This window comes from Hylobates moloch, unplaced genomic scaffold (genome assembly GCF_009828535.3).
Source record: "Hylobates moloch isolate HMO894 unplaced genomic scaffold, HMol_V3 SCAFFOLD_16, whole genome shotgun sequence".
Taxonomy (NCBI): Eukaryota; Metazoa; Chordata; class Mammalia; order Primates; family Hylobatidae; genus Hylobates; species Hylobates moloch.
In genome coordinates this window covers 35,583,797-35,609,600 of record NW_026652291.1, presented here as the reverse complement: position 1 = coordinate 35,609,600, position 25,804 = coordinate 35,583,797, and the positions used below count along the sequence as shown (strand labels likewise).

The window sequence follows — 25,804 nt, the reverse complement described above, 5'->3', positions numbered from 1 at the left end:
AATTTTTGTATTTTTAGTAGAGATGGGGTTTCACCATGTTGGCCAGGATGGTCTCAATCACTTGACCTCATGATCTGCCCGACTCGGCCTCCCAAAATGCTGGGATTACAGGTGTGAACTACTGCGTCCGGCCATCTTTATTACTTTCTAAGGACGGTTTGAGGCCAACCCTGTCTTCCTCAAAAGCTAAACAAATGTGTTCTTATGTAACTTCTATGTAACCGAGTCTCCTAGCAGATGATGTTGGTTAGATAATAGAGAAAACAATTTGAACAGGTAGGTATATATGGATATAATCAGTAAAAATGGTAGGTAGTAGCCTTTTCAAAAATCTGCATTTTTAAGAGGATGTTAGTGACCCAAATCTGTGTTTCTCGTTTTGGTGTTGGAGTATTTGTTAGTCCTGCACATTTGCCAAACTGATACCCAAAAACTGTATTGTCTTGGTTTCATTTGTACCTGACCATACAAAATGATAAAAATCCCAAATAACTAAGCATGATTGATTTTTTTGTTAATATTAGTTGTTAATCATTTACTCGATCCTCATTTGCATATGATATACAAAATGTTTTAATTTTATTAGAGACAATTTGAAATTTGTGAATTCTAGGTATTTGAACATTTTTTCTTCTAATTGGGAAACCACTCATTTTGGCAGTAGTTTGCTGTACCCAGTTTTGGGGGTGCCTTGTGTTAAAACCAAATACCTAATGAACTTAAGAGATTATTAGTGAGGTAACATTGTGTTAATGTATGTGTTCGTTTCCTGGTTTTTCCTTGTCAAAGTTTTTCTCCTCTATTAACGTGATGCATTCGCCCAGTTTTTTCATTTCATTAGCTATTTTTTGAGTTTGTTTTGCCTAATTGCATCTTACTGTGTTCACTTTTGCATACTTGATGTCAAATTTGACTTTTCGGGAGCATCATCCCAATAATGTCAGAAGGGAAGGAACAGAATCTGAACTTTTTAGGTTAGAACTTCTGAAGTCTAATTCTACAGCACTTTTGAGCATTTATTTCTCTTTTGGGTCACAAAACTTGGAATGGGATTTGGGTATTTGAGTAATGGGTTAAACATATATATTGATTAGTTCAGGAATTGAGTGACTTTAAGATGCTTATCAGATACTGTTTTAGAGATCCCAGCAAGAGGCAGATTCGGTTTCTGGTTTCGTAGAGTTTACAGTCACTGAACAAGTCTTTGAGTAGCAAATTCTAAGTTGGGGATAGGTGAGGCTTCTTGGGTAGGCACCCTGTCTGTGTTCCCGGCCAAGACTTGATGACTTCTGGTAGATGTACTGGAAATGCTGGAGAAAGACTCAGGCAAGACTGGTGTTTTTTCTGCGCTCTCTAGTTTACCACACTGGCTTTCAGAATTGCTTTGGGACCAGAATCCAGGCCACCAGGGGAAGGGCTAGGCTGTGCAAGGGGAGCAGTCCTCCCGTTTGTAGGTGCCATTTCCCAGAGCTCCTGGAATTGTTTCTTCAGTTTTGGCAGCTGTGTAGATCATTTTTGTTTTATCTGTAAAGTTAAAAAGGGTTATAGGTGTAGAGAGAGAACAAGAGGAGTGAACGATGAAGCTTGTTTAATCTGGAAAGTACAAAAATACCAACTCAGCCCTATTGTGTGCTAAGTATATATTTTCCATTTCTGTCGTCTCTCCCGTGGTTTACTCTTTAAACTCACTTTCCCCTCAGTCTCCCTAGTGGTAGTGCTAGTAGTAAAAGTCCTAATGAATTAGATTATTGTGTCTTCATCATCACTTCACTTCTAACTTCTTTGTGTATACAGTAAAACAACAGGAGATGAGTTTATGTATGCAAGGACTGTGTTGCATTCAGGGAGTGAGGAGGCAGGCGGGAAAGATCTTTGAGAAAGTCTAACCAAGAGAGTTTCCAGTTCTTCCCTCCAACCCCCAATTCTTCTACATCTTGTGCGTGGTGTAGGCGGTGATGCAAATTTGAAGATAGCTTTGATTCCTGCACCTTTCTATACAGATGGGAGAGTTCTCTATACAGAGTTGTTCTCCCATCAGGTGCAGGAATCAAAGGTATAAAAACTTGACAGATTCCTCCCCGAGAATAGCTTCTTGGGGCCATTAGGTCTAAAGAAATATGTTGCTTTGATTTAGTGTTTCCACTGGGGTCTTCTGAGATACATTGTGAGGAAAGTTCTTTTCAAGTCTTAAGAGCTAAAGAGCCATAGAGTATTGCCCTTTGAGGTCACTCCAGGTCTTTTTGGTACTAAAACCTCAAATCTGGGAACTTGGTTGGTCTAGGAACTTCTCTTCTGTGCACTTTTTGTAAGAGGGCAGCAAATCTCTTGCATTCCTCTCAGATAAGCATCAGACTAGATTCTTTCTCACAACTCCACTGTAGCTTTGAACCAAAGCTTCTAGAGTATGGTTAGCCTGTACTTGTTTCGTGTTGGCTGCTTGGCAACCTAATTACATCTTAGCTAATTGCAAAGGGAGAGAGAATTGGCATTTGCTAGTATAATGTAACAAATTCCAACCGGGAAAGTTGTGTATTTCTCCTAGGGTATAAATCACAGTCCCTAGGGTCTAGAAAGGTTTTGAAGGGGACTTCAATTCGTGGACGTGAAGGGACAGTTGAAGGATTTGGGTAAGTACTTAGGAAGAATATACTAATGTTTAGAGTTATAATGAAATGTTATAAAGTAGGTTTGAATGTCCTGTTTTTTTTTTTTTTTTTTTTTTGAGACGGAGTCTTGCTCTGTCGCCCAGGCTGGAGTGCAGTGGCGCGATCTCAGCTCACTGCAAGCTCCGCCTCCCGGGTTCACGCCATTCTCCTGCCTCAGCCTCCCGAGTAGCTGGGACTACAGGCGCCGGCCACCACGCCTGGCTAATTTTTTCTATTTTTAGTAGAGACGGGTTTTCACCGTGTTAGCTAGGATGGTCTCGATCTCCTGACCTCGTGATCTGCCCGCCTCGGCCTCCCGAGCCACCGGCCAGCCTTGTTTTTTTTTTTTTTTTTTTATATTTTAAAGTACATTGAGAGGATCGGGTCTGTTTGAGTTCAATTTTTGGGTTATATTAGGCTGCGTTGCTTTCATATGTTTTTCCTCATATGGAGGTGCCAATGGTGCTGTGGCTCTGACCTCGTTCCAGGATATGAGAACCTAGTCCTGAGAAATGGAAACTTCCCCAACTCTTGCGAGTAGAGGCCTTTCACACAACTAATAACTTCAGTTGTCCAAGGCAGTTCTGTCCTATGATGTCTCCCCACTGAGACAAAGCAGCCCAAATTGCTTCAGTTTTATGAGGTAAACTGCATCCACAATTTCATTCTCCCAGCTAGAAGGAAGAAATGGAGTGCAGTTGATGGAAGTAGCCTTGGATCTTTAAAGCTTCTTGGATGCTTCTTGGGGCTGCCTGGTTCTTAGTGACTTGATAAGAGTTAAAGCCCTATCCAAAAAGTCGCTGCTAGAAACTTGCTTGTTGGCAGGCTCAGGTCTAATATTGGAGCAGAACTTGAAGTGGGGATAATTTTAGTACTCACCCTTGGGAGTCTTGAATTTCTCATAGCACCGAAACATGGCAATGAGGAGAAGTCCTTCTCCAAGCTGGAAAATCATGTAGAGGAGGGGAAAGAAGAAAAGTGGTCCAATGACTTCAGGTGGAAAGGCCACATTGAGGATGGTGGAACAGAGTTGGACATTTTGGCATCCGGTCTCCATGCTGACAGTGCGTCTGCACCTGTGTCGGTGAAGAAAACCCCACATACACTCAGAAGGAACTGGAGGGAGCAACTTTGTCCCAGTGCTGCTACCAAAGAGTTTGTCAGCAGATGGAATCTAGACCCTGGACAGGGGTACTTTGCTGTTGCTGTTGGTGTTTGGATACCTTTGATGTCTGGATTTTTAACCCGTTCGATAACTTCCCTCAATTTTTTTCAAGTCTAAAGTCTTGTCCAGTTAGTGCATCTGAACATACTGCCAGGAAAATGTCTTACCCAGATTTCAGGTTCCTAGCTTTTTATTCTTTTCCTGAAAGACTAGGACAAGAATGAAGCCCATGGGACAGTGGGACCTAAAATAATACCTTTCTCCAGGCATGGAGATAGATTACGCCTATAATCCTAGCACTCTGGAAGGCTGAGGCAGGCGGATCACTTGAGCTCATTAGTTCAAAACTAGCCTGGGCAACATGGTAAAACCCTGTCTCTAGAAAAGATAAATCAACTGGTCATGGTGGCTTGTGCCTGTAGTCCCGGTTACTTGGGGGGCTGAGGCAGGAGGATCAGTTAAGCCCAGGAGGTTGAGGCTGCAGTGAGCTGAGAATGTGCTACTCCCCTCCAGCCTGGGCAACAGAGTGAGACCCTTTCTTAAAAAAAAAAAAAAATACCTACCGTCCATTGAGGCAGAAGAGAGCAGAGAGAACATAACCCAGCAGAAAGCCAATAAAAGGCATCAGGGAAGAGGTGGCAATCAAGAGTGGTGTCATGGCAAACATGATGCTCTTCCCCACATTGATGGCAGAGAGAACTGTGACGGCCACACTGCACAAGAGAATGATGATCATCCCTCCCTGGGAATGAAGACAAGAAGAAAAGGCAATTAGAAGAGTTGGGGATAGAGAGAAACAGAGGTGGGGAAGCATAGGTAGAAATTGGAGGTGGGAAACATTGCAATAGAACACTGGAAGTGGAAAGGAATATGAAAGACCTTTATCTTTTTGAATTCCTTTTTTTAAAAATTTTTAAAAAATTATTAATATTAGAGACAGGGTCTTACTATGTTGCCCAGGCTGGTCTTACTCCCGGACTCTAGTGGTCCTCCCGCCTTGGCCTCCCAAAGTGCTGGGATTACAGGTGTGAGCCACTGCACCTAGCCCATCTTTAGATTTCTTATCAGTAGCTAGGAAGCTTGGGGACAGCTGATTAACACTTTGATTATTACAAACTCAGTTTCTGCTTTTGACACGTCTCTGGATAGCAGACTTTGAGTGAAGTGTTACGTGAGGCTATTCAGGACTCCTGCAAAATGGATATTATAAAAGTTTAAAAGTCAGTATTTTTGGAACTTATATACACATTCCTACAATACTGTCATTGTTCCACATACTTTGAAACTCATGAGAACTTGTCATACATATTTGTCTCAAATACCTTGATTACAGGTAGGGATTTTACCCATTTTAGGATCAATTTGACTTCTGGAAATTGCCAAGAGTCATTTGAAGCAAAGCTGGTAAACAAGGTGGATGATCAAGCCCGGAAATATGGTTTTAAACCCAAAATTATGTCTAATAAGAGGACAAACCTACTTTCTTGAGTGACCTGCAAATTGAATATGAAGGAAGTTCCCAAAAGAACTTTCAGAAATATCTTGGGTGATAACAACATCATTGGAAACTATGCAGGTCTACTCTGAATGAAATTATAGGGTTTTTCATTGTGCAACGTAGGATGCAACGTTTCAAAATGCACCTCATACTTTCCAGTGTGCATTTTAGAGAATTGCGTGCTCCAAAATGATAAACAGGTATGTGTAAATTTAAGACTGTCCCTTTTATCTCCTGAGTAAATAACAAACTTTTCTCAAACTTAGCATGTTATTTTGTAATAGTTATATGTGTTGGTTCACTTTTTGGTTCATTCACGTGTTGAATTTTATATTTCCTAGTAACATTTAAAAAAAGTAGTAAAATATGTATAGCAAAGTTTGCCATTTTAATCACTTTTGAGTGTACAGTTCAGTGGCATTAAGTACATTCATAATGTCTTAACGACATTTTAACATTTATATTGCTCAAATTTCAGCTGCACAGCTTTGTGTTTCTGTTTTTAATACTTGTTGCAACTGATGTGATCATAGAAAACATCACCTATACCAATTAGTGGTCCTATCCCAGCATAGGAAGGACTTTCACACATCTCTTGAATAACCATGTGCTTCAAGTTTTATTAAAGGACTTACTAGCTAATGAACTTCTCAGTTTACCTTTGCATTTTTATTTGATTTCCCCTTTTGGATTTCTGTCTTTCGAATTTTTCCTTTACTCAGTAGTCAAATAGTTTTTAATCTCCATCAAGAGTGTAGTGGATAATGTAGGAGACATTGAGTTACAGGAATTGTCCACGAATCCAGACGCCCTCTTCTTCTGTATAGGCATTCACTCTTACTCTATCACTCGTGTTCTCTGACTCTTGGGGACAGCACAGTTGTGGTTATGAGCACAGACTTTGATATGATCCAGGTGGGAAAGCTGGCTCTGCTAGTCTGCAGGTGTGTAAGCTTTGGGGAGTCACTCAACCTGAGTGAGGTTGACGGCATAGGACCTAGCATATAAGAACAGCTCACTAAACTGTAACTCCTATTATTACTCAAAGGGGAGGAATTAACATTCTAGAGGTTCCTGTCACTCACTGCTGCCATCTCTGGAAATTTATCCTGTCTACAACCCCTGTCTCCTGCTGAGACAAGTGGCCTTGGGTAGTTGCTTCTCCATAGGCTACCATGTTTTTGTACTACCTGACTTCATTGCCCTGCTCACACCTGGGATGAGTGCCCATTCATGGGCAGCCAGTCCATTGGCTTACACATGAGATGACATGTCCACACTCAACCCGCAAAGGTGGCCTGCACAGGCTGGTGAGTGGTAGAAATAATCAGATTCTCTCATTTAGGAAGTTTGCAGGAGTACAGAGAGGGAAGCAATAGCAGGGACAAGTGTCAAAACACACAGAGGTCTGGGAGCAATAGAAGCCACAAGTTGGCAAAAGTTGTAAGACAAAGGAAAGTTAGGGGTCAGTTCATCAGTAGCAGCAGGTGTGGGAAATATATGAGTAGAGTGTTGAGTCAGTGAAACGGTGGGATCCTTATTAAAGAATGGTGGATGGCTTACGGTGAAAGTGGCTCCTGGACCATGTCATTCTCAGATTCATCACCCTTCTAGCTGTATAGCCTTTGGATAAACCCTTGCATGGGTAAGTTAAAAATTACTTGAATTGCCTTTCAAAATGAGCATGCCTGAAATTGTATCTTGGTATATCTAAATGTGACCTTCCAGCGAATGCAACTGGTTGAACCCGGTGTGAGCAGATACCTGCTGCCAGAGCTAGTTATTGAAAATTGGGTTATTTTGATATGCAAGGTCCTAGGAGGGTTATGTGTGCATAAGAGGCTAGGACAATTATTTGTTCGTTTTCCTGTTTGGCACTCACTGTATTATTTATGGGACAGGGTGACGAAGGATGAGCATAGTCCTCGAGCCATAGAAGCAAGGAAACCTCAGCCTTTGCAGCTTGACCCACATGTTCGTCTCTGCATCCTTACAGGAGTGATTCCAGTTTTGGAACATAGGAAGATCAGTGTAGCTGTTGACTTTGTGGTTGTTTAACCCTGGAGGTTTAGCCAGGGGCAAAATGGGTCCAGGGCATTCCTGGGTTTTTTAGATCACCTTTTATGTAGTCCTTTACTACTAGTCTCTGTCTTTCCAGCCAAGGTATTTCTTAGCCCTTTTAATGTTCTCTGGCTTCATTTTGACTTCATTTCCTCTGTGGCATTGAGTAGTGAATGTGCAACACAACAGGAACAGAGACTGGTTGAGATAATCCTGGCTCTGCCAAGTAACTTTTCTGGGCCTCAGTTACTCTATCTGCAAATTGGGAATAAGGCAGGAGACTGAACTTCATCTTAAAGGCTTCTCCAGCTTTAAGATCTGAGATTCTCGGCCGGGTGTGGTGGCGCACGCCTGTAATCCCAGCACTTTGGGAGGCCAAGGTGGGCAGTTCACAAGGTCAGGAAATCGAGACCATCCTGGCTAACACGGTGAAACCCCGTCTATACTAAAAATACAAAAAATTAGCCGGGTGTGGTGGCGGGCGCCTGTAGTCCCAGCTACTTGGAGAGGCTGAGGCAGGAGAATGGCGTGAACTCGGGAGGCAGAGCTTGCAGTGAGCCGAGATCACGCCACTGCACTCCAACCTGGGCGACACAGCGAGACTCCGTCTCAAAAAAAAGAAGTCTGAGATTTCTGCTTTTCGCAACCTCAGAGAAACACTTTTAAAGCTACTCTGAGGTAGAAAGGAGACATGTTCTCACATCAGTTGTCATTAGCACTATGACTTGGTATTCTGGTTCCCAGTTTTCCCACCTATAAAATGGGGGAGGGCAGAGTAGCATTAAATGATAGCAGTGGTCACTTCACCTTTTAGTATTATTTATATTTTATATGCATTTCTTTAAGATCGTTTGTGGGTGTATAGGATTTTTAAAAAATTAAAGCAATCTAATGCACCCCACAAACTATCTTAAAGAAATGAAATGATGCACACAAACATGTTTCTCTGTGTATGTTGTTTTTCTGCTGGTGTGTGGAAGAGCAGCAGACAGGACTTGCCCTTCATTCCTTTATTTATTCTCAGGCATTAGCTATGGGGGCACTGTGATAGGTGCTGTGGATTCAGTGTTAATTAAGACATAGCTTTATGGTCTTGCTTCTTGAGAAGTGAGTGGGGAATAAAAATGAACAGATATTCTTAATGCAGTGTAATAATTGCTACAGAGGTTAGCTGGAGTGTTGGGTGCTATGGGAATGAATAGGACAAGCATCCTACTCAGGCTTAGGAGGTTAAGGAAGGCTTCCTGGGGGAGGCGCTATTTGTGTTGAGACTTAAAGGATGAATGGGAGTGATCCAGTGAAAGATGGTGAGTGGGCTGAGAATTGGGAAGAAGAGTGTTCCAGGTGAAGAGAAGGGCACATGCAAAGAGAAAAGAGCTGAGACTGGTGAGGTCAATTGAGACCAAATCAAGAAGTGCCACATTAAGGAGTTTAAACTCTATCCTAGGGGGAAGAAGCCAATGAGAGGCTTTAAGCAGTGGAGTGACATGATAGAGTTTGTACTTTACATCTTCACTCTTAGGTTAAAACTGGGTGAGAAGGTTGGATGAGAAGGCCATTTGAGTTGTCTAGTGAGAGGTAAGGATGGAGATGAATGAATGGATTCCAGCAACAGAAGGTGGACTCGACAGTCATTGATTAGATGGGTGTGAGTGGTGAGGGAGAAGGGAACATTGAGAATGACTTCCAGTTTCTGGTTGAGGCAACTGGGCACACACAGAGTGCCACCGACTGAGATAACCACACGGGACGGAGATGACTTTAACATATATTGTTTTAAATGCCCGAGGTATATTCAGATAGAAAGATCTGGTAGATAATAAATGGATTCTGGAGTCAGGATAGAGTTGACGTCTGATGATGCTGTTCTGGAAGTCTCAGCTTGCAGATGGTAATTGCAGACCTGAGAGGGACCAGATGCTGGGCTTGGAGAGGTCTGGTGAGAAAGGCAGAAAGCTTGGTCTGAATGCAGAGAAGTGCCTTTGATCAGAGGAACTCATAAGGGAGTTCTCTGTATGTTGTTTTCTGCTGGTGTGTGGAAGAGCAGTAGATAGACCTCTGAAGGTCATGAGAGGTAGGAGGAAAGCAGCAGAGCTTAGAGTCATTAAAGCTGACAGAAGGCTTTTGAGGAGGCGGCAGTGGTCAATTATGTCCAATGCTGCTAGAAGGTCAAGGAAGGATTGAGAAATGTCCATTGGATTTGGCAAAGAAAGTGGAGCAGGTGGTCATCAAGATGCTGGGTGGATGGGAGACCAAGGAGGAGAGAAGAGAGGGATTCAAATAACGGAAACGAATTGCTGAGGGCCTAGTCACTCATGAGAGAGCTCTGGTGGTGGCATGGGGGAAATGGAAGGTGTTTGAGAGGAAGCGATTGACAGAGAGAGAGAGGAGTGAGGAGGACTATTGAAGTCTGGCTAGGAAGGAGAGCAAAGGGAGGTATTAGGTAGAATGGGAGGTGGATTCCACAAAAAATCCCAGTGAGAGATACTTTTTGTTTTTAGAAGATAGGAGATATGTGAGTTTGTATCAAAGCTGATTGTGAAGAACCAATACAGAGATGTTTTAGAAATGAGAGTGAGAGAGGGGAGGCTGCTGGGCCAGGGGCATAATCAACAAAAGAAGTTCTCTGAGTACAAGGGTAGAGAGAATGATGCAATCCAGGGCTGAGATGGGGTGACTGGCCACGGAAAGGAGGTGGGTTGATTCCTCCATGTCCTCCAGCAGGCGGGAAGGGGAGCTGTGGCCATGGCACTGGGACAGGGCAAGGGCAAGGGTAAAAACTACCCTTGAGACAATGGTAGTGTGAAAATAAAACCCCCCCTGAAAACTGGACTCTTGGCTTCTTTGTTCCAGGCCCAAAGCTGCTGCCAAACTTTGGGGTTCTCAGCAGCACGCCTTGCAGACCAGGCCAGAGGCATTGATCCAGGAGCAGAGATGGTACAGGATGTCAGGAGGTCAAGTCCTTCCTGAGGACCAGGATGACCCCGTGGCCCTGGGGGATGAATAGTGAGCCAAGGGGGAGGCTGGCAGGGACCAAACTCCAAGGTTGAAAATATTGGTGGAGAGACCATAGCTGCACTCTAGGAGTTCTACACACAAAGCAGTGGCATGATGCCCTGTCTGTGACCACACTGCTTCTCAAAACCTTTGTGGCCTTAATTCACTCTGCTTCCCACCCCATCCCTCTCCTGAAATACTGGGAATGGGTACACTACCTCTCTCCTCTAGCTTCTTGCCACATCAGCCAAATTTGCCCTTGGTGCCCGCTGAACTCCTCTATTCAGGATTCTCCCCAGGTTTACCTAAATGCCTCAAGCTGTTCCTTTTTAAGAAGGCTCCTTGACCACTCCAGCCCTCACTGTTCCCATCTCCTTGCCTTCTGCAAATACTTGCGTGTACACTGGAATTGGATCTTGTTTCTCTCGTGTGTTACTTCATTTTTTTTTTTTTTTTTCATTTTGGAGATGGAGTCTTGCTCTGTGGCCCAGGCTGGAGTGCAGTGGTGCGATCTCAGCTCACTGCAACCCCTGCCTCCCTGGTTCAAGCGATTCTGCTGCCTCAGCCTCCTGAGTAGCTGGGATTACAGGCACTCGCTACCATGCCCGGCTAATTTTTGTTGTTGTTGTTGTTGTTGTATTTTTAATAGTGAAGGGGTTTCGCCATGTTGGTCAGGCTGGTCTCAAACTTCTGACCTCAAGTGATCCACTCGCCTCAACTTCCCAAAGTGTTGGGGTTATAGGTGTGAGCCACCGTGCCAGCCTCATGTGTTACTTCACTTTCTGCAAACATCAAACTGGTGACAGTGAATCCTCAGAGTGCATAGCATAAAACTTAGCATCTAGTAGGAGCATATGTATGTTTATTATTAATATAATGATTTTACCTTATAGTTGTATATGGTGTTTTTACTCTTTTGCCCTAATTTGTCAAGCCCCCCAGGTTCTTACCTTGATGACATAGCGCATGTATTGTGGCCGTTTGGATTTGAGGACGATCCCTATGGTGCAAGGAATGAGAACCAGGACCAGTGATATCACGATGCCTCTGTAGGGCACCTTGTCCTTCAGGTCCCCATCATAGATCCCCCTGGAGTAGATGTACAGGAGGAGAGGCATCATGCCAAGGGCACAGAAGGTGGAGCAGGTGGTCATCACAATGCTGGTGGGAGACATGGGAAGAGGAGAGAGAGAGCCCATAAATACAGACTATTTTGTTGAGTGCCTGCTAAGTGCGACTGTGCTAAGTGCTTGACATATGTGGCTTCAGTTCCTTTTCCCCATATCATTAGGCAGTAAGCATACTATCTTCTTTTTGCTGACGAGGAAGCTGGGGACTAGAAAAGTTGTGTCCTGCTCAAAATCGCACAAGGTAGTAAGTGGCCAAGGCAGGATTTGAACTCAGGCTGGTTCAACTGCTTCAATCCCTGTGTGCTTCATTGTGGAAGGAGCCATTCTGATCTCCTTCTCTGTAATACGACCCTTTTCGTGTTGAGCACCTCCCCCATGCCAAGCCCATTTTGTAGAAAACTAACTGTGTGATTCCATTACTCTGGTCATTAGCCCATTGGACCATGGAATAGCACCTGACCCACAGTTACTAAATGTCTGGTTTGGAGCCTAGGGAATGGCTGGTTGTAGTGGCTTTGTCCGACGGAGACAATAACAATTAGCTATATCAGCACATTTTACCTCATGGGGAGTCTTGAGTGTGAGACACAGTGACAGGACACTTGGTCTTTGGGGATGGGTGGCATGGGATTGATGGTCAGGTAGAAGCCAAAAACCCTACTAAGAAGAATCAATAAACATACCATGATTAAAAGGACTGTAAAAGAAATAGTGAAGCAGTAAGAAACAGAATAATTGAAGGGCCATATGGTGGGGTAGTAGAGAAGGCAGTAATAGATACCCATGTTGAATAAGTGACAAGATAACCTGGTCAGATTTGCTTTGCATCTTGGATAGTATTCCAGTCCCCAACTCTGATGTTCTCATGTTCTTTACTTTCTGGTTCCTCTTGATATTATTTAAAATAAATTATGACACTTAGAGCCTGAATAATGTATCCTTCCAGCTCTGATATGTATCTTACTTGTCCAATTTCCTTTTCCATTTGGAATCTTATATGTTAGTCCCAGGACCCTGTCTAGGGAGAGGCCCTCCAGAAAAGTCAACTGAGAAGGAAGCTGATAGGGCATCTCCTTAGATTTATGTACATTCACATTAACAATATATGGCTCTGACTTCTATTCCAGTGGGAAGGTGGTTGGGAGGTGAGGGCTTGGCAAGACCCTAGGAAAACCACACTCAGTGTGTCTCCTCCTCCTCCCCACAGCCCTATCCTTCATCTACATTTCTTTCATTATTTCCATAAAGATGGAATATGGCTTAAATATGCATGAAGAGCAGCCTATATCAAAGGTTCCAGAGCGTAGCCATCAAGAACAATAGGTAGACGTGTCATAAGGATAAGAGCTGTTAGAGGTGAGGAGAGTCCCTCAAAGAAAATTGTGAACTAGATAATAGGAACTCCCCCACCCCCGTGAACACTTAAATATACACTTGAGCTTGTAGGAAATTAACACTCAATTTATTTTAAGTGTGGCATAGTGGCTCATGCCTATAATCCCAGCATTTTGGGAGGCCGAGGAGGGAGGATTGCTTGAAGCCAGGAGTTTGAGACCAGCCTGGGCAACAAAGTAAGACCCCTGTCCTCTACACACAAACAAATGAACAAACCAAAAACCACACACACACAGATTAGCCAGGTGTGGTGGTGTGCACCAGTAGTCCCAGCTATTTGAGAGGCTGAGGCAGGAGGATGGGTTGAGCCCAGAAGGTTGAGGTTACAGTGAGCTATGTTAGCGCCACTCCACTAAAAAAAAGGTGCCTACCGACAAGAAACAAATGCAAAGTAGTTAGTGGGGGAGCTCAAGCTGAAGCTTCATAGAGGGGTTCTGGAGGGGAGTGGAGTGTTAGTCTTGGCACTGTGGAGGCTTTAATGCCCAAGGAAGGGACCAGAATTGAGGTCTTAGACCTGGGATGGGAGGAGCATTGAAACTGAGCAACCAATAATAAAAGGATCATGGATGGGGGGAGGAGAACTTTCTTTTTTTTTTTTTTTTTTTGAGACAGAGTCTCGCTCTGTCGCCCAGGCTGGAGTGCAGTGGCGCAATCTCGGCTCACTGCAAGCTCCGCCTCCCGGGTTCACGCCATTCTCCTGCCTCAGCCTCCGAATAGCTGGGACTACAGGCGCCCGCCACCGCGCCCGGCTAATTTTTTGTATTTTTTAGTAGAGACGGGGTTTCACCGTGGTTTCGATCTCCTGACCTTGTGATCCGCCCGCCTCGGCCTCCCAAAGTGCTGGGATTACAAGCGTGAGCCACCGCGCCCGGCTGAGGAGAACTTTCTAATTATATCATCAATCAAATATGAAATCATGGTGGAAACTTTAGAACATAAAAATAATAAAATACATATTTAAAAAACATGGAGAGGGGACTTTGGATTAGGCAATGGTTTCTTAGATAAGACATCTAAAGCACAAACAGCCAAAGAAACAGGCAAATCAGACTTTAATATTAATAAAAACTTGTGATTCAAAGGACACCAAGAAAGTGAAAAGCCAACCAGAGAATGGGAGAAAATATTTGCAAGCCATATATCTGATAAGGGTCTAGTATTCAGAATATATATGAAGAATTCTTTTTTTTTTGAGATGGAGTCTTGCTCTGTCGCCCAGGCTGGAGTGCAGTGGTGCATTCTCGGCTCACTGCAAGCTCCGCCTCCTGGGTTCACACCATTCTTCTGCCTCAGCCTCCCGAGTAGCTGGGACTACAGGCACCCACCACCACGCCCGGCTATTCTTTTTGTATTTTTAGTAGAGACGAGGTTTCACCATGTTAGCCAGGATAGTCTCGATCTCCTGACCTCGTGATCTACCCGCCTCAGCCTCCGAAAGTGCTGGGATTACAGGCGTGAGCCACTGTGCCTGGCCAATATATGAAGAACTCTTATAATGCAATAATAAAAAGTAAAAAATGGGCAAAGGATTTGAATGAGATATTTTCCCAAAGAAGATATACAAATGGCTAATGAGCATATGAAAAGATGCTCAACATCATTACTTATTAGGAAAATGCAAATCAAAACCACTATGAGATACCACTTTATATCTACTAGCATGGCTATAATTAAAAAGATGGACAATAATAAGTGTTGGAGGGTATATGGAAAATTTGGAATCCTCATACACTGCTGGTGGGAAGTAAAATGGTGCTTTGGAAAATAGTTTGGCAGTTTCTCAAAAATTTAAACACAGAGTCACCACATAACCCAGCAATTCTACTCTTAGGTATATATTCCAAGGGAACAGAAAGCATGTTCACACAAAAACTTGCCTATGAGCTTCCATAGACATTATTCATACTAGGGAACAAGTAGAAACAACCCATATGTCCATCAGCTGAATGGATGAGCAAAATGTATTATATCCATACAATGGGATATTATTCAATTTCAAAAATGAAGTATTGTGACATGCTATCACATGAATGAACCTTGAAAATATTATGCTAAGTGAAAGAAGTATAGATACGAAAGGTCACATATTGAATGCTTCCATTTATGTGAAATCCATAGAGACAGAAAGTAGATTAGTGGTTGTCAAGGGTTGGAGCGGGAGAGAGAAATGGGGACTCCTGTTAAATGGGATGGAGTTCCTTTTTGGGGTATTGAAAATGTTCTGAAATTAGATAATGGTGATAGGTTCACAGGCTTGGAAATATGCTAAGAACCAAGGCATCGTACAATTTAAAGAATGGATTTTATGGTATGTGAATTATATCTCAATAAATAGTAATTTAAAACCATGCGGGGAGCAAATAAAGCAATTATTAAAGGGCAGTTTATAGCCTTACATATTTATATTGAAAAAAGATTAAAAATTAATGAGTTAAGCACCTTACTCAAGAGGTTAGAAAGAAAAACAAAACAAACCCAATAAAAAGAAAACGAAGAAATTTTTTAAGTGTTCTGAATTGTTAGAATCAGTAAAACCAAAAGTAGCATTTTTTTTTTGTTTTTCTTTTTTTTTTTTAAGGCCAATTAAATAGGCACCTCTGGCAAGACAGACCAGGGAAAAGAGAGATGGCACAAATTGATGAGGTTAGTGTGAAAAAGGGAACATAACTACAGAGAAAATGAAGATTTTAAAAAGTCATAAACTAAGGACATTTTCATACTTTCATTTTTAACTTAAATGGACAATTTCATGGGAAATATAACCTACAAAACCAAGTCAATATGAAGCCAAAAACCTGATTCAACTTAGAATCATTTAAGACATTTAATAAGCAGTTCAAAACCTATCTTCTAGAACCCCACATGATTTATACTGTCTTATGGTAGTGTTCTACTAAACATGCAAAGTGCAGATTGTTGCAATATTATGCAAATCTGTCCAGATAATATAAAAAGGGGAAACGTCCTAATTTATTGTATAAGGTTAATATGATCTTGGAACGAAAGCTGGAGAATGATATTATGAGAAAAGAAAATTGGGGACCACTCTTATTTGTGAACATAGAAGCAAAAATAATAAAATATTAGTAAATAAATCAAGCAATGTTTTAAAAAAGTAATACGATGAACAAGATGAGTAAGAATGATTTAACATTAGATAGTCTATTAATACATATTACTATATTATTAAATGGTATAATTTTTTAGATATGGAAAAGCCATTCAACAAAATTTAATGTTCTTACATAATAAAAATTTAGTACACTAGCAACAGAATGAAAATTCCTTAACTCGAAAGGAAATCTATTAGAAAAAGTATATTAAACATTAAACTTAATGGTAAAAAGTTAGAAGGAATTTCTTTAACAAGAGGAGTAAAGCAAAGATAGTGATTATTATTACCTCTTTTATAAATTATACTATATATAGGCCCGAGTAAGCACAGCAAAACAAGAAATAGAAAAAGTATAGGGATGGGAAAAGAAGAAATGAAACTTTCTTGTTTTGCCAGTGATAGGATTGTCCACAGAGGAAATCTAAGTAATTTTCCATTATAACTGGTTAGTAAGAAAATGTATGAGATTCTAAATACATTAGCATCAGTCAATCAATCAATTGGGTCTGATATACTAGAAACAAATATATATATATTTTAAAAGACACCATTTATGATATTTGCAAAACTAGAAAATACTTACACATCTAAAAGAGACGTGTAAGATCTTTATGAAAGAAATTACAAACCTTTATAGAAAGGTATTAAAAAAGGCCTAAGTAAAAGAAAAGCTATATCATATTCATAGATGGGAAGATTCAATATTACAAAGATGGTCTCTCAATTTATATATAAATATAATGCACATTTAATAAAACTTCCAGATGTATAATTTTTGTAGACTTGAAAGCTGATACTAAAACTCAAGTGAAAGAGTAAAAGGCTAAGAATAGCTAACATGATTTTTTTTTTTTTTTTGGAGACAGAGTCTCGCTCTGTTGCCCAGGTTGGAGTGCAGTGGCGTGATCTCGGCTCACTACAAGCTCTGACTCCCGGGTTCACGCCATTCTCCTGCCTCAGCCTCCCGAGTAGCTGGGACTACAGGCGCCCGCCACGATGCCCAGCTAATTTTTTGTATTTTTAGTAGAGGCGGGGTTTCACCGTGTTAGCCAGGATGGTTTCCATCTCCTGACCTCGTGATCTGCCCGCCTCGGCCTCCCAAAGTGCTGGGATTGCAGGCGTGAGCCACTGTGCCCGGCCCATGATTTTCAAGAACAAGGTAGGGGGACTTAACTTTCAGATAACAAGACTTATAAAATTGTAATTAAGAAAGTGTGGGCCGGGCGCGGTGGCTCACGCTTGTAATCCCAGCACTTTGGGAGGCCGAGGCGGGCGGATCACGAGGTCGGGAGATCGAGACCACGGTGAAACCCCGTCTCTACCAAAAATACAAAAAATTAGCCGGGCGTGGTGGCGGGCGCCTGTAGTCCCAGCTACTCGGAGAGGCTGAGGCGGGAGAATGGCGTGAACCCGGGAGGCGGAGGTTGCAGTGAGCCGAGATCGCGCCACTGCACTCCAGCCTGGGCGACAGAGCAAGACTCCGTCTCAAAAAAAAAAAAAAAAAAAAAAAAAAGAAAGTGTGGAACTGGTACAAGGATAGCCACATAGACCCGTAGAAGAGAAGAGAGATCCAGACACAAGCCCTGCATTTATGAGAGAGATGTCATTACAAATACCTGGAGAAAAATTCACTCAACGTGGCTTGGAATCTTCTATTTATATGGAAAAGATAAAATTAGTTCATGCCATACATAAAAATAAGTTCTACATTGATTGTAGCTCTCCATGTGAAAATCAAACATTTAAAAATTTTCAAAGAAAATACAGGGTAATATCTTTGTAACTTTGTAGACAGTAAAAAATGTTTTTTTTTTTGAGACAGGGTCTTGCTCTGTCACCCAGGCTGGAGTGCAGTGGCATGATTTTGGCTCACTGCAACCTCTGCCTCCCGGGTTCAAGTGATTCTCATGCCTCAGTCTCCTGAGTAGCTGGGATTACAGGCGCACACCACCACGCCCAGCTAATTTTTTGTATTTTTTAGTAGAGACGGGGTTTTGCCATGTTGGCCAGGCTTGTAGATAGTAAAGGATTTCTTAAACCCCTAAAAAACATAAACCACAAAGGAAAAATATTGGCAAATTTGACTAAATTAACATAAGCAATCTATAAGACATTATTATCAAAGTGTAAAGACCAGCTCCAAACTGTGAATAGACTGTTGCAACATATATAAAACAATAACTTTACAAATTAATTTTCAAAACCCACCCAAACCACAATCCCATAGAAAAACAGGCAAAGGACCCAATGTTTCCAGAAGAGGACACACGAATGGGTAACACACACATGAAAATGTGGTAGGCCTCCCATGAAATCAAATTTAAAACGACTACGATCTGCTTCACTTTTTTCATTTGGAAAAAATTAAAAAGTCTGACAATTCCAAGTATAGATGAAGGCGTGGAGAAGCAGGGATCTTCAGACACTGCTAGGGAATGTGTGAAGTGAACAATGACCTTGGAGACCTGTTAAAGATGTGTGATTTCCACGACCCAGCAGTCCTGCTTCAATTACATATGCCCTCATATGTGGGCAGAGGGACACGCACAAGTCTGTTCACAGAAGCGAGATGTAAAATCCACATGAATCTTTGACAACAGGAGAATGGATAAATGCAAGCAAACTACACAGCAGTTCAGATACATGAGGTAGCTATTTTCTTTACATGCCTATTTCTCAAAAAAAAAAAGCTGGTAGGTGATGTGGACAGTATAATGCTGTTCGTACAAAATTAAAAGACGTAAATCCCACAGTCTATCTTGTTTATGAATATATACATATATAATAGTTGAAAAGGGTCTGTGGAAATGCTGAACACCAAATTCCCAGGGATGCTTCCTTTGGCATGTGGTAGAGGGGAATGAGATTGGGAATGGGAATACAGGGGGTTTCAATGCTGCTGTTGATCTCCTCTTAGGGAAAAGCCAAACACAACTTGTGTGTTTGTTCTGGTGTCCTAGAGCAGAGGAATCATGCTTACTTTGGCTTGGTGTGTCAGGAGTTTTGGAATTTGGACTTGGTGTGCCTTGTCAGCTTGGGTATGCAGGAGCCATGTTCCCTGATCCCCAGGTACTTCCTCCACTTGCACAGGTGCTAGGGTCAGGTCAGGGACATCCATCTCCTAGCCTGCTGGCATCTGTGACTGTTGTGATCCTTACCCCAAGGGACAGGGACGGGCAATTATTTTTTCAGACTCTAGATTCCTGAGATTGTGGGCCTGGTTGCCTTTCAGCGGGAAAGGGGCACATTTGTTTTTTTATTTTTCCCTCCTGCTTAAGTTCTAAGAGCACAGCATAGACCTTGCTTTTGGACATCTGCGTACGCCATTTAAGGGACTCGTTCGAGCATCCGTCAATGCACAGATTGGAGGCAGAAGCTGAGGGAGCTGTGAGGAGCCCCAACACAGTCTCTATGAAGTGGGAAACTTCTGGGACCCCAGTGGCTTCCATCTTGTCCTGGTTGAGCTTCCTACATCATGGCTAGGAGACTTGTGGAAGTGCTTGGGTTGTGTCCAAGCCCATTGTCCCCATGGCCATTGGCTCTGGGCTCTGCTGTGAGTCCAGTGGTGGTAGGGGGAGCAGATGAACTTGGGGCAGCAAGGATGTTCAAAGGAGGCCAGTTCCTGCTGGCATAGCACTCTCTCCTCTGTGCCTGACAAGCCATACTCACTTCGACTGTGAGGGCGTTTTCTCTTGCCTGTTTGTCACCTACATTTTTTGAAACTTGTCTAGTGGCCTTCTTTGAGGAGGGAGCTGCCGTGCCTGGCTGCGTTGAGGGGTCTGCTTGGTGGCCTGGCCTCCTGGGATGGCAGGCTGTCCCAGACTGACTCCACCTATGAGGCAGAGTGAGTGGAGGGAGACACAGTTTCCCACAAACTCTGGGAAACCTCTGGCAAGTCTCTGACCTCAGCCTCTTCATGTGTAAAAGGGGACCTGTGTCTTACAATTCCTTCCAGTTCTAAATGGGATGTAGAGTATTGTGCTTATCTCAAACTGGGGCCTTTGGGCTACAGCTGGCCCTTTGACATGTATTGTTTGGTTTGCACATTTAAAAAAATGGAATGAGTTGCTGATTTCACATAAAATGGATATTTTACCTTCTTTTGAAAAGTGGGAAGCTCTGGCTCCCACACAATACTTGCTGATGAGACACGGGTGTCTGCCCATGCCTTTGAGGCTGTTTGGCCATTTTGTTTGTGGAAATGCTGACCTGGAAGATATTTCAGTAAAAGCACAGGTTCTGGAGACACCCAGACCTGGAGCCAATGTATTGACTTCTCTAAGATTCAGTTTCCTTACCTCTAAATGCTACTTGTTACATGCTGTCCCCCAGGGTGCTGTAGGAGGATCACATATACTTATCCAGGTAAGGTGTTTAGCACTGTGCCTGGCTGTTTCTTATAGTCATTGTCATTGTTATAATGCATGTAACAAGTTGTCCCAAATTGGAATGGGATTTGAAGTCTGGCAGCACATGAAGGTAGATGACCAGATTCCCATTCCGACAGTGGGATCTGAGGCATGGTTTAATGTGCATGGGAAGGTTGTTTGTTGGGAAGGAGCTTTATGGCAGAAGGTGGCTGTCCCAGCAGAGCTTATCTCTTGTGGGGGTCTAGGTAAAAATGACAGTCATCAGGGGTCTGGACAAGGAGGTTGAGCAGGAAAGCATGAGGGATCATGTTCTTGAGTCACCAGAGGCTCTGCCTGGGTGGGGCCTAGAGCCACAGCAATGTAGGCATTGTGGCAGAGGCCTCAATAGTGGCCACTGGCGACGGGGCTGGGACATCTGGCCACTCACACTTAAAGACACAGTTGCCTTTCACCCCCCCTGCTCTGCTTCTTCCACAGAAACACAAAGCCCTCAGAGTACCCCTTCCCAGGCCTCTGACTTCCTGCATCCATCCTACACCAAAATTCAGATATACTCTAGGATTCTTGGGACACACAGGCTGCCATGAGCCTTGTCCAGAAGCCAGATCCAAGACCAAGGGCTTGCTTTGTAAGTGGAGAGGATGTGGATTAGACAGAGTGAAGCATTTTCTCACAGTGAGGTCGTTGAACATTGAAATACCTTTCTGTGGGTGGTGGCCCAAACCAAATGCCCTCTTTGTGCCTCTCTTCCCATTGACTACTAAAGTGAGGACTAAATTGTATGGAAAAAGAGCCCAGAGCTTCTCAGATGGCAGATCCTGTTAAACCCCAACTCTCATTCACTCTCACTTTTTTATTTCCTTTTTTTTTTTTTTTTCTGAGAGAGAGACAGGGTCTCACTCTGTTGCCCAGGTTGGAGTGCAGTGGTGTGATCATGACTCACTGTAGCCTTGAACCTGTAGGCTCAAAGATCCTCTAATCTCAGCCTCCCAAGTAGCTGGGACTACAGGCATGTGCCACTATGCCTGGCTAATTAAATATATATACATATATATATTTGTAGACACAGGGTCTTGCTATGTTGCCCAGGTTGGTCTTAAACTCCTGGTCTCAAGTGATCTTCCTGCCTTGGCCTCCCAAAGTGCTGGGATTGTAGGTGTGAGCCACCATGCCCAGCCATTCTCACTTTTTTCATTTAAAAAATCTGTCCCAGTGTCATTTTGCATCACTAGGAGGGGCTTCTTGACTTGGTTAGTTTTCCTAGGAAAGTTTGGCTAGGCGTAGGGTGCTGACAGACAAAAGCAGATAGACTTTCTGGATTCTGCTGCTATACCTGGCATTGAATAGCGTCTCCACGGAGGACTAAACCAGCGGGGACTGGCTTGAGACTGAGGTTTCACTAAAAGCAAGAGCTTCTGCCATTGAGTTTTCTTTAGCTTCAGCACAGACTGCTGGAGCTGGAGCAGGTCTGAAGTAGCTCCTCTGGCAGATGTTTAAGACTAGAGTCTCCCCTGTTTGGAAGGATGAGCATCAACCAGCCCATGTGCTGCGTCTCCAGGAGTGAGCCCTTGCTGATTTCTGCTTATAATGCTTTGGGCAGGGGGTTAGGGGGTGCTGCTGTCTTCCCTTTACCAGGGTGGCTGAGATGGGGCTGGCATATCCAGAGTGGGTGCTGGGAAACTCTAGGATCTCCCTGGTTGTGCCTTTGGATGGAAATGTCACTGCATCTGATGGGGAATGAGGGACTTTAAAGAGAAAACATCTTAGATGACCAGGTAATTGGGAGGACCTTTTGGAAATTCTTGCCTGCTTTGCAGGAATTTGAGGTGCTCATTTGGTTCCAAGTCACCTTGATCTCCCCGGTGATGTTTGGAATGAACCACACTACCTTTTAAATCTCTGGGCTCAAAGCAGGCAACTTGTCCACTGTTGTAGGTGGATACAGTTCTCCATAGGTCCCTTTGGCTTAAATCAGTGCTCCTTTAAGACAATCTTTGAGATACCTCTGGAAGGAAGGAGATCACCACCAGCTTCCTGGACCGGTATGGTCCCTTTGGCTTGGTGCCTAAACCAGACATACGCCAACTCCTGCCCCCATCCCAGCATAAGCTCTTGGCAGTAAATGCCAGCCTCCCCTTGCCCTAGCCTCCACCCAGCCTGCATTCACTCATTTTCCTGGCTTTAGCCCAGCTCTTCCCCTCAATTGTGACATCTCTAATGTAGCTCCTGTCCCAGGCTGTTCCCTCTTCACCCCCAGGCCTACCTGAGGTTCATGTCCCCCTTCATGGCCAGACTGAAGACATTGGACAGGTTCCCTCCAGGTGAGCAGCCACAGACCAGGATGGCCAGCGCCTCAATGTTCTTCAGCCGGAAGACCTTGCCCAGCACAAAGGCCGTGAGGGGCATGATGCCATACTGTGCCACCAGGGCGATGGCCAGCCCTTTAGGCTTCCATAAGTGAGCCTTGATCTTGCTGAACTCCATGGTGCAGCCCAGCGAGAGCATGATGAAGAACAACATGAACACCAGGATGACGCTCAGTGCCAGGTCTGTGGGACGCTTGCCAAAGTTGGGTGGCAGGGTGAAGTTGAATGGGACAGACGCGTTGTGGGCCTCCATCCTCCTGTGAAGTAGTGGAAGACCACTCCTTGTTCTCTGGCTGACTCCGTTTCTTGTGCAGTTCTTGCTGGATGCTTTCTTTAATCACCTCTCGGGACAGAGAGTTTCTGGACAAAAGCTCTGGGCAAATAGAAGGGTTATGCAACTAGCTGAGCTATTTCTCTGGCTGTCGCCACAAAGAGGAACAGCCCAGAACCTTATCTGCCTGCCCTAGCTCTCCCAAGCTCCCTGACCTCTGCTGGATTCCTGGGTGTTACTCGTACTCCTCCCTTGTCACTTTACTGCTTCTGGGCTTATTTCTCCCCTTTGCCCTCCACTGAGTGTGCCTTATAGGCATTCATTCAGTTCCTGGGGAAGGTGCCCTCCCCATGTCCAGTGGGTTATCATTTGTCCCCAGAACCCATGAGAGTGAAAGGAGCTGGGTGTTCCCTTTGGTTCCTAGATACAGGGACCAGGGTGTGAACCACTGTTGGGTGGAGATGGGGACAGATTTTGGCTTGGCGCAAGGAACTACCTGACCAGGGCCCACCTGAATCCAGGTCCAGCCCATCTCCTTCCCTGTAGCTCCTTTTCCCAGCTCAGCCCTTGATTCCTTAGTTTCTTGGTTGGGGGAAGGTGCCCTCCCCATGTCCAGTGGGTTATCATTTGTCCCCAGAACCCATGAGAGTGAAAGGAGCTGGGTGTTGCCTTTGGTTCCTAGATACAGGTAGCATAGTCCAGGGGGGTGTGGGACAGGCAATGTCACTGGCCTTCAGGAGGGGATGTGTCCATGACCCTTTTCCTGGGAGCTGAGAGGATGCCAGCGTCCTCCCTGCCTGTTCTGGGGAAACTTTTGTTTTATCCCCAAACTGGGACTGTATGAGTCCCAGGGAGGAATACTGGTGGTGGCTGTTCCACACTCCCTGGAATGCTTACCGTCAGAGGGAATAACCAGCTGGGATGGTGGGTGGGCTCTCAGGAAGCTTGGAGGCTCTTTCTCCGAAGAGCAACCTGAGGAAACCCAGGCTGTGGAGATTGCTTTGTGTCCGAGGAGGCCCATTGCTTGGGAAACTTGCTGAGAAGGAAGCAGGAATGCAGTCTTTTCTTCCTGACTTCTTGACTACTTTACTTTTGCACTGGGCCTGTGTGTTTTAGGCTGGGAGCCAGGCTTGGGGCATGCAGCAGAAGCAGAGAGAGGTGGGCATGCCAGGGGCAGGGCCACCTAGTATGCAAGGTTATCCTAAGCCTTGCTCTTTCCATCTATCCCCACTGCAGAGGTGGGACAAGGGAGGGGTCTCCTTCAGAAACACAACTGCTTCCTGGCTTGGTTGGAATCCAGGAGGCCTGGGTGGGGTCTGAAACAGGTGATTAGGCTTTGTATGTAGGACTCCAGAGGGCAGAATAGGGACCAGGGTGTGAACCACTGTTGGGTGGAGACGGGGACAGATTTTGGCTTGGCGCAAGGAACTACCTGAAAATGAGAGCTCTCCAAGAATGGCCTTGAGGCCTCTGGAATCCTACTTGGATAAGGGTTGGATGGCAGGATCCATACATATTGCATCATATCCATGAAAATGCTGCTCCCTGGGCTTGCGCGGTGGACAGCCTGTGGGGCCGTATACTGTGGCCCTGGGTGACATGAACTTGAAGTTCCTTTTCCTTTGAGAGTCTCTGCTAATGATTTCCTGGTGCTTGAGTTGGGCTGGTATCAAAGGGAGGGCAGGCAGAGGATTGGGCACTGGATGTGATGCCTGGACTGAGCATTCCCACAGGGTAGGGCTGTCTCAAAAGAGGCTGCTTCCTCTCCCTGGGGCTAATCAGAAGGGAACAGAGTTGCTAGGGGAGAATTATTGATCACTAACTGAGTACCAGGCACCGTGGGAGGCAAAAAAAAAAAAAAAAACCAAAAAACAAAAAAACAAAAAAAAAACCCTATATAATTCATGTTCTTGTTCTCAGGGACCTGATGGTCTGTATAAGACCACAGGTGGCCAGATGGTACACAATGCAATATGGAAGCACGTGAGGGTGGAAGTCATGCAGGGCTGCCAGGTACACCTGTTCAGGTTGGACACTACACAATGCTAGGGACGCCACTCTACAGATGTCTTGTGCAACCGTACATGAGGCCTTGAAGTCAAAGGAAGACGTTAGGTTTTTACACATTTGCCTGATGCCAAAGGGTGAGGAGGAATTGACCAATATCTGTTAAAGATCAGGGTCTGGGCATGTGTCTGTTGATCCAATTGTGCACATCCAAAGAGAAGAGTTCCCATGAACACATTTGTAACCTGGATTCTAAACCACGTAGTCTCTATCAACTTCCCCCTCACCTCTTCTCAGAAGCCCAAAATCCTTCCACCTCCTACTGTGAGCTTTTCCCTTTGAGAAAACACAGTTTCTTGCCCTGGCTGCCCCTCCTCCCACTCCTTCCCATTCCCTCTGTTCCTAGCAATGTGCCTTTGCAGAGAATGGAAAAATCTCTTCCAGGAACCTGACACCCTCCATTCTTTTCCCCATATCCCCTCTGAATCTACTCTAATTTAATACAATTTTGGAGACAGGAAGATCTTTTTGTGTTATGTTAATCATACCTGAGAGTTGTTGAGCACATGCTGTGTGATGGATGCTGTGATTTAAATTACATTTCTTTTTAACTTTTATTTTAGATTTAGGGGTACATGTACAGGTTTGTTATTACAGACAAACTTGTGTTATGTGGGTTTGGTGCACAGACCACTTTGTCACCCAGGTACTAAACGTAGTACCTGATAGTTCTGATAGTTATTTTTCCTGATTCTCTCCCTTCTTCCACCCTCCTCCCTCAAAT

At 44.1% G+C, this 25,804-nt stretch overlaps 1 protein-coding gene across 1 annotated transcript; it reads right to left on the bottom strand.

Annotated features, from left to right (window-relative positions):
• Nucleotides 1-1,085: 1,085 nt before the first annotated feature.
• On the bottom strand, nucleotides 1,086-22,996 carry SLC10A1 (solute carrier family 10 member 1). Its single transcript, XM_032134909.2, is given in 7 exon segments — nucleotides 1,086-1,383; nucleotides 1,386-1,431; nucleotides 1,433-1,524; nucleotides 3,525-3,721; nucleotides 4,374-4,552; nucleotides 11,317-11,527; nucleotides 22,640-22,996. Coding segments are annotated over 7 exon segments (1,275 nt in total). The 5' UTR covers nucleotide 22,996; the 3' UTR covers nucleotides 1,086-1,189.
• Between the last annotated feature and the right edge of the window lie 2,808 nt (nucleotides 22,997-25,804).